The 8860-nt window shown below is 40.4% G+C and overlaps 2 protein-coding genes across 2 annotated transcripts; one reads left to right on the forward strand and one right to left on the reverse strand.

The window, feature by feature from the left end:
• Positions 1 to 94: 94 nt before the first annotated feature.
• LOC5522209 (dickkopf-related protein 3) lies at positions 95 to 4543 on the forward strand. The gene is made up of 5 exons (XM_001642032.3): positions 95 to 315; positions 1277 to 1466; positions 2298 to 2506; positions 2976 to 3046; positions 3541 to 4543. Exons 1-5 carry the CDS (start codon positions 211 to 213, stop codon positions 3584 to 3586), a joined length of 621 nt encoding a protein of 206 aa, XP_001642082.2. The 5' UTR covers positions 95 to 210; the 3' UTR covers positions 3587 to 4543.
• Positions 4479 to 8744, reverse strand: LOC5522324 (dickkopf-related protein 3). Its single transcript, XM_001641901.3, has 4 exons — positions 8524 to 8744; positions 6923 to 7118; positions 6074 to 6287; positions 4479 to 4941 (listed from the first exon to the last, which is right to left on the reverse strand). The coding sequence occupies exons 1-4, from the start codon at positions 8629 to 8631 to the stop codon at positions 4878 to 4880; spliced, it is 582 nt and encodes a 193-aa protein (XP_001641951.2). The 5' UTR covers positions 8632 to 8744; the 3' UTR covers positions 4479 to 4877.
• Positions 8745 to 8860: the final 116 nt, after the last annotated feature.

Consider the following 8860-nt stretch of genomic DNA (forward strand, 5'->3'; position numbering starts at 1 on the left):
ATACTCCAATCGACTCTGTTCCGTAACGATTCGTCTAAACTCAACAAAATATTATCGCTGTCGAAACAATATCTAACTATGGGAGTGGTAATGGCAATTTCTGTCAATCAATTATTGACAGGACATTTCAATGTTACAGGAGGACGTCGTTAAGGATGGAGACAATATGGCGCGATCATCCGTATTGGCTTCCTAACAGAAAATAGAATCATGGATTTTGCCTGTATGTTCTTGTTTCTGTATGTTGTGCTACGAGGGGTCAATGTAAGGGGCGAACACAACCTTAACAACAGCGAAGTACCGGCAAGCAAGCGGGTAGGTAACTTGAAATCTCGCTTTATAACCAAATTTTTAACTCGAACGTTTGTACGCAGTCCTCTGAAATACCTGAGATAAAGCTCAGATATTTCAAACCTTCCACATTTCAAAGCTTTAATTCCCTTACTGTCTGAGCCGGGGAAGTTCACGATTGCCCTGGTTAAAATTTACAAACAAAGCACGGCATATAAAAGCTGAAGCAAAATATCACTGTTAATTATATTTTCATTGCGTTCAATTTAGGCTGCTAAAAATCTCCTTTTCGTAACCTGTGTTTTTTTATTACTTTTAAACGGGCGAGTAAAAGTACAGAATCAGTAACGAATCAAGGATATTAAAGATAATTCAATGCAACAACATCACCATCTCACCACATCACTATCGTTATCAGGATCTTTATATCAATGTCGTCGTTTTCATCTTAATATTAGCCATCATCATCATTATCATCATCGTCATCATCATCATAATCATCATCATCATCATCGTCGTCGTCGTCGTCATCACTATCATAACCATCATTATTATCACAGAAACCACAATCTTTTCGCATCACCATCATAACCGTCGGCAACGCTATAATAATAAACTTTATAATCATCCTTATTATCATCATAATCACTATTGTCGTCATCCAGGCGCGTACCCAGGATTGGCTGAGAGGGAGGGGAGGGGTGGGGGAATTCGCAGTCAACATATCATATGGGAAAAGATTATTATTTGAAGATTCCTTAATAAGAAATTACCCACTTTTTGACAACCAATGGGGGTACCCTGCGCCACCCCCCCCCCCCCCCCCCCCCCACCTGTGCGCGCCTCGTCAACATTATCAAAATGATCGTCACTATATTTATTTATTTATTAGTCATTTATTTATTAGTTAATTATCATTATAATCATAATATTATCATCATCATAGTCGCCGGCGTCATCAACGCTATCATCCTTTGATTGACAGCAATTTGTATACGGCCCTGACGACGTGTCACAGATGATTAGTCAGCTCTCGCTGCTCAGATACCGCACCCAGCTCTTCCGCGGTAACGAAGACGAGTGTAACATCAACAAGCCGTGCCCAAAGGACCAGTTCTGTGATGTGCACATGTGTCGCTCTTGTCTGCACGAGAGTACGCCCTGTCACTTTATCGGTAAGTTCATAACAGGATGTCTAGTTACGCATGTGAAAGTGGCAATGAAGAACTTTTATTGCCCTGGATCATCACAGGAAAAGACGAAGTGTAGCGAGGTGTAGACGAGGTGAAGCTGGCGGTCGTGTCTTGCTTTGCTAGTTTTTTGTGGACTTTTACAGCACATTAGCATACACACATAGGCACCGTTAAAGTCCACAAGTTTCTGGCCAGGTAGTAGAGCTGGCACAAGTGTGTGAGCCCTGACCTCGTTCGGGACGCCCCTCACACTTGCCCCAGTTCTCTCGCGCAGCCATACTAATACCATCAAAACAAACCACGAATGATTACGGGTACTCGCAAATAAAAAACAAAAATAAAACTGCTCTGAAAACTAATAAAACACCCAGCACTAAGGTTACGGGGTTGCACCCCTGTTTGGGTATAGGGATGGTTTCAGGGGGCTGTAACCCCCAACCCTTTTTAGGACGAAATATCTTAAATTGCAAACTCTGTATAGGACAAAAATAACACGAATTTTCCTGCAGACGATCGTTCGCGTAACCTGGATAACCATTCCCCCCCCAACCCTCCCCCGAGTCAGTATCACTGATTGGAATATATACCCCAGCATAAGTAGTTTTAAATGCATAGCCTATTCATGACAGAGAAGATAAAAAATATCTGCACGTACCCGTATAGTTAATATACGGGAGTACCCTTATTTGTTTGTTAATCATGAGATAGTAAGCATCTTTATTGGCTTAGTCACTTCCGTAATATCTCAAGGAGGCCACAGTACCACACATCGTTCTATGAAAGATTTTCTCATAAACAGTAAATTATTTACAGGAACTTGTTGTCAAGGATTTGTGTGTCAATATGGACAATGTACTAAGGGAGTTAAGCAAGGGATGCCTGGGACTTATTGTGACAAGACTTCTGAATGCGATGAAAACAGCTGCTGTGTTCGGGAGCTATCGTTAAGCACTCGGAATTCCGTTTGTAAGCCAATGCTGAACGAATACGAGTCATGTGGGCCGATTAACCTATTTCATCAGGTAGGACCTCTTCTTCGGGTATATAGACTTTAATCGGGATTTCGTTGGTAAGCCGATGCCAGCGAGTGAAATATGAATAGGTTGCATGGCGGACCAAGCTCTCCGCTGGGTGGGATGTGGGGAGTGGAGGAGGGAGGGGAAGGGGGGTGGCTCAGGGACGAAGGGAAGAAGATTTTTGTTCTATTCCTGGCGGCAAAGGGGGGGGGGGGGATTATACCCCTTAAACCCTACCCCTTCAGTTACTGTTTGATTGTCATGATTTCATGTAAAAATATGCCCGAGCTGATGACGCAGATTTCGTGAAGAATATTAATGACTGATACGTCTCTCTTTTTCCGTATAGCTCTTATTTTCCTATTAAAATACGGCTCCAGCAAATGTCGTGTACCAGGAACAATTTTATTACCAGGCAACGTTCTTGAGCAATCGAAAAGGTTCTCAAGATTCTTGATTTCCAATTTTATTTCAGGTTTATACCGATGGACGTGTAGAGCCAGTTTGTGGTCCATGTAAACAGGGCTTACAGTGCAAAAATGTTGGGTAAGTATACACCTATTTCACAAAAGGTTGTCAGTGCAAATGGCGAAAGACAAATGGTAAATGGCTGGGTACTAATTATTCGTAAAATTGAAGGTGGTAAATAAAGTTCAGCAATGTCAGAGCCAAGCATTGGTAACCTTTATTGACTTATTGTTTTGATTTATCCATATTCTTCGAGACGCATGGTTACTTTTGGTCGTAGATCTGCCATTTGCCAATAGCCATTTTTCATTTGCACTGACAACCTTTATTGAAATAGGTGTATATCGCATGTTAAGAGTACTAGATAATGACGTAACTAGTCACTTGGTTTTCCGATGCTGGTACGCGTACATAGGGGATTCACCCTTGGTGCTATGGCACGAATACCCACTTTTAACCAAAAACGTAAAAATAGTGATAATAAGACGTCACCCAACGGCTTTTCTACATGTACGGTCATATTTGTATTCACTTTAATCAATACCTCTAATGGCATTCCATCTCTTCTACAGGACGAAAGGTCTCCATTACGTATGTCTCAAGGAAAATGTAACTTGAGCATAGAGCTCACCTACGGCAGGGCTGAAACTCCATCTACACTAACAATCTTTGGTTGACAATTTTTATGTGAGAATTTTACTAGTGGAGAGGGAGAAAAGTAGGCAATTTTTATGTGGCAACTATGGTGTTGCTTAAAAGTTAGCAGAATTCTTTTATCTCAGCTATTTTATTTTATTTTATTTTATTTTATTTTTTTTTATTTTTAAAAAAATTGTCACACATGAAAAATTGCCATGAAATACTGTGTAGATGCCAACAAATATAGTTGTCAACTAAAAATAGTCGACTAAAAATTGTCAGTGCAGATGAGGCTTTAGAAAATAAATTTTGTATGTTGTTCTAAAAAAAGATAATAAAACAAATCATTTTCATTTTCAGAATAAAAAAAAATAGCAATGGAAATAGCCGGTTTGTAGTGTACTCTGTAAGACACACATTTTGGTATGTGTGCAAATTAATCAATCTTGTTTTCGAAAATTGTCGTTTTTCTAGCTCGCTCGGTCAATTCCTTATTAGGACATTACATACCATATTTGGTTGTCCGCTTAAATCAGTGTTTTGCTTTTCTGTCGCCCTAGAACTGTGTACTTCAATAATTTTTATGTAAACTTGCAGGAATTCGTGTTTACGGCGGTTTTGCATGCCGCCATTTTAAAGCAGGCCCAGGCCTTAGCGTTTTTAGAACATCACAGGTTTCCCGCTCGCTCGCCTCAGACTCTTTTAGACAAAGGACTGCCATTGATTGTTATATCTAAGGGTCTAATACATAAGAAACAAGTGGGGAGGATCTAGAGGGACTATGGTTGTTATAAAAGAAACTCAGGAAAAGTTGGGAGCTATCTAGTACCCAGTCCCGGTCTCCTCCAGAATCATATAAACTCCACAAAACCTCAATCCAGTGTATATTTATGTGTATATACATAGCTGGTTTTAATAATAAAAAATGTCTATTAATTTCTTGTACTGTTCGTTTTTTTTTCTGTTTGTGTGACGAACTAGTTTCTCTCACTTTTTGGTAAGAACACAATAACATATTCAGCATATTTCCATATTTCCTATTTATCATATTTCTGGTAACTTCAACTAAACTAAAGGCCACAAAAGGCGGCGACATTTTTTTATGTTCAATCGTTTAGCGGAAAAAAAATCATTGTTAAATTTTTCTTCAATTCCTCTCTCTGTGGAAAGGATAAGTTTTTGAGACAACATTTTTGGCAATATAAAAGCCATCATCATCATCATCATCGTCGTCGTCGTCGTAATGTTGTAGCTATACGGCCGTAGACGTTTATTTTCCTGCTGCAGCGGCCGCGGCGGCTTCTGGGAGACAAACTTGGTGAACGCCAAAGATTCTAGAATAAATTGTAGATAAGTAGTAGTGCAATTAGTAAGTGTCAATATGATAACATATTAACGTTTAGTATCCGGGTAAACTACTTTTTAGCCTAGTACCTTGGGAGTAAACATCAAAACGACTAAATAAAATGGCAACTTTAAAGTTCAGCCTATCATTTTGGATACTGTAAATGACCTAATAAACGCCCGGGGTGTTTATTAAATTTCGATGGTCCGAGGGGGGGGGGGGGGGGGGGGGCTTTCATTAGATAGGAGCCGTTTATTAGAAAGGGGCGTTCTTTACAAACAATGAAAATATAACAAATCCAAGTACGGCGAGGTTCTAGTCACAGCCAGGATCACTTTAAATTATAGCCTGCGTAGCAAGCGTTTACCGCGCGACGAAAAACGGAACGAGAAGTAGGCCTTGTTATTCCGGGATGCTATACTGCGATGACAAAACGAAAGAAAATTGCATCCTAAAGCAATGAGATTAAAGTTAGAGAGCGGTACCCTCATTCTGAACATGGCATTGAACGAGACCCTACTCGCTTACAAGTGTTGATTAAGCAAAAGGGCAATTAAATTACTATTTATATCTCCGGAATTCCTATGTCGTTTGTTTTAAAGCTGGCAGGGAAGGGAGCGGGTAAGGGAGGGGGGGCGTTTATTAGAGAGGGGCGTTCATTACAGACTTTTAAGCTTAGGGGGGGAGGCGTTCATTAGATCAGAGGCGTTCTTTAGATAGGGGGCGTTTATTAGGTCATTTACGGTAAGTTTGGCCCCCATTGATTATCTTATTGTTCTATTGTATTCTCGTTCTTTGTCTGCGGTACACCAATCCAATGTGTTGAAATCTTCTGAGCAGGCAGCGCACAGCCCGCAGATCGAAAAGAGTCGCGCTTACCAACATATGACTGCAAATTATGTTATTTCGCCGATAAAAAGCCCAAGGGCGCACAAGTTTGCCACCTCGAAAGTCAAAGATCGCAAGTCCCCTCATCTGGATAAGAAGTCTCTTCAGGTGACGTACCCAGTGAGGAGAGAGAGGGGGGGAGTTGGGCTGGCTGGACAATGCACGCGCACCAACACCACCCCTCTTAGCAAATCCACCCTTTTACTAAATCTTAGCTCCAAGTCTGTTCTTACCCGACTTGTTTACAAGTAAGACCTTGCTTGCACGGTCCACATGCGGGCTGCACTGTGCCGCCGATATACACCGTCCGGTACTGATTATATGGACCGCACGTCTGATGCTCATCAAGGGCAGGCTTGCAGATCGAGATTGCAGGGTTTATGGAGGGCTCACGCACACAGCAGAGGTCCTGGTCTTTACAATCACTTTGACGGTCGCAGAATGTGCCTGTAATCAGTGCAATGAAAATAGTGCTATCTTGTCATCAATCATCATCATCATCATCATCATCCTCATCATCATCAATATAAACATCATCATAACCATCACCTCAACGACAACATATGAAGAAAACTTTGTCGTTTTGAGGGACTGGTACCGAGGAATCTTTTTTCAGATACTTTCTCCATTGACCAAAAAAGATCACTGTCACTGTTTTTCTCTGAATATAAGTCATAAAGTTTACGAAGCACCTGCGGTACGGAAACCTTAAAATTGCCAAGAATCATACAGTTTCTCCAAATAAGGAATATATTGGTTTCCTTATATGGAAGTGGCCGCGTTTGGCAATGTTTGGCTAAATTTTCTTGATATGACACCACCAAATATCATCACCACCAAAACCACCAATATCATTATTATATCATCATTATCATCATCATCATCATCATCATCATCATCATCGTCGTCGTCGTCGTCGTCATCATTATTGTTGTCATTATTATCGCCATCATCAAATTGTGCATTACCACCATCGCATTACCATTATTATCATCAACACCATCAACAACAGTCTAATATCAATCGACATGATCATTTATAATCACCACCACCATCACAGTAATCTCTTATACTGGTCTTACCAGCCTGTCCTGAGCTCATCCCAGTCCTACAGCGGCCATAAACGCATTCGGACCCGGGGCAGCACTGTCCGTTCTGTGTGCACGCGACGTTTTCCTTTAGACAGTCCACGCACAGAAACATGTGACAGTACTTGATGGGGTCTTTACATGTCTTGTGCGCATTACACTCTTGGGAGTAGTACCCTGGTGATATCACCTTTGAAAAAAAAGGGACAGCTTAGTTGCAAAAGAGAAGGGGGGTGGGGGTGGGTATTCATCGCCTCGACGCACGCTCCGGACCGATGTGTGCCCATAAGTTTTAAAGGGGCAGTGTCAAAGCAAGAGCTTTGCAATAACTCTCCGGCCCGGACACAATGAATTTCAGTCAAATTCTAATATTGACTTATGAGCCTTTGGTACACGTGGGAGACGTTTTAAATTCAAGGGAAATTACCACAAACTGTCAATAAACATAGTTTTCAATAAAATATTGCTTATTATTTTAACAAGGCATTGACAGCTTAAAATTCTATTGTTTGAAGACAAGGAAAAGCCTATAATAAACACTGACTCCAGACATGCGCAGTACCATGACGTTGCCCATTTAAGGGATTTTTTTCTGGCTGCAAATACAGAGAATACAACAAATAAACAAGTGGCGTTCCCCCTTCCAATTGCCCCACCCCACAAAGGCACAGCCTTTACATAAGACATTTGGTGAATTGTCGGTAGAGTCATTAAATATACGTTCTGCTAAACTTTATACTAGTAAAAACCCGTCTAAAATCGTTGCGATTTTTTGCGGTGATTTTATCACACTCCATCAAAGCCGAACTAAAGTAAGAAACTATTTCCTGCCCGACTATAGTAAGAAACTATTTCCAATTCATAAACAAATCACAGCAGATTTAGAAAGCGTTCGGCAGCGAGATTGTTCCTAGCAATTTTACTGTCTTTTCTATTCGCCACAAATTCATCGCTATATGTATGGCAGAAGAATCATGCTCGCTAGCAGAAAAGAAAATGATGATCTCGTCTCCATGTGCTGGTGAAGAGAGAGATATCAATCCAGCGCAATAACTAGAACCACATATAAAAGAGAATTGTGTAGTTCCAGATAATATCCATCCCCCCCCATTGAGGGGGGCGGAGGTATGACCCCTCATTCCTCTGGGATTTCCAACCCTCTGGAAAAATAAATACAGTAACTGTAAAAGGAAAATTGCATTTTGCCCTGCCCCCCCCCCCCCCCCCCGGAATTTCCAATCCCCTCTATGGATATTTTCTGGAACTACACATTACGAAAGAACCAAAATATCTTGGATAAGTGAGTAAGCCGTGTAAAGCAAGACCGTCGGACATCTAAGAATTTTATGATATGATTTTTATCCCTACTTCTATTTACAACAAGTCTCAAAACTAAAGGAGCGATTTGTTGTTATGATAAACTAAGCTAATTTGATCGTACAATAGTTAACGTAAACACAAAAACTTTCACTATTAATTTCTATGCACGGAGTAGTCGTATCGTTTCTACGACGTATTGAAGAGAATAAGATTGAAAAGAATACAAAGCGAACTTTTTGCAAGATTACAAACTGGAAAATACAGTATTTACTTACTCTCTTTGATAGTTTTGTGTCGTACATATTCCCATTCTCGTTGCCATTTTCCTCGGAATTTACTGCAACAAATAAAACAAAAAACGCCGCCACATATCCAGTCCGCATTTTTACGGCGATTGCTATTATTTCATTACAAATTTAAGTAAAAACTTGGTTATATTATTGTTTAGGGTAAAACAGTAAATACGAGGTTGGGTTAGCTTTTGAAGTGTGTTTATTTATTCATTATCGTGATGTCATAACTAGTCAACAGGTGGTTTAGGGTGACCCATTTGTTCAAGCAAGATAGTCACGTGATTTAAAAAGCGTTTAATTTGCAGGCTTATACGTTGAA

Source organism: Nematostella vectensis, chromosome 15 (genome assembly GCF_932526225.1).
Source record: "Nematostella vectensis chromosome 15, jaNemVect1.1, whole genome shotgun sequence".
NCBI classification, from domain to species: Eukaryota; Metazoa; Cnidaria; class Anthozoa; order Actiniaria; family Edwardsiidae; genus Nematostella; species Nematostella vectensis.

Coding starts and splice junctions, on each gene's coding strand:
- LOC5522209 (XM_001642032.3), top strand. CDS start 211: ATGGATTTTGCCTGTATGTTCTTGTTTCTGTATGTTGTGCTACGAGGG. Junction 1,467..2,297: donor TACGCCCTGTCACTTTATCG/GTAAGTTCATAA, acceptor AATTATTTACAG/GAACTTGTTGTCAAGGATTT. Junction 2,507..2,975: donor CGATTAACCTATTTCATCAG/GTAGGACCTCTT, acceptor ATTTTATTTCAG/GTTTATACCGATGGACGTGT.
- LOC5522324 (XM_001641901.3), bottom strand. CDS start 8,631: ATGCGGACTGGATATGTGGCGGCGTTTTTTGTTTTATTTGTTGCAGTA. Junction 7,119..8,523: donor ACACAAAACTATCAAAGAGA/GTAAGTAAATAC, acceptor TTTTTTTCAAAG/GTGATATCACCAGGGTACTA. Junction 6,288..6,922: donor GATGAGCTCAGGACAGGCTG/GTAAGACCAGTA, acceptor CACTGATTACAG/GCACATTCTGCGACCGTCAA.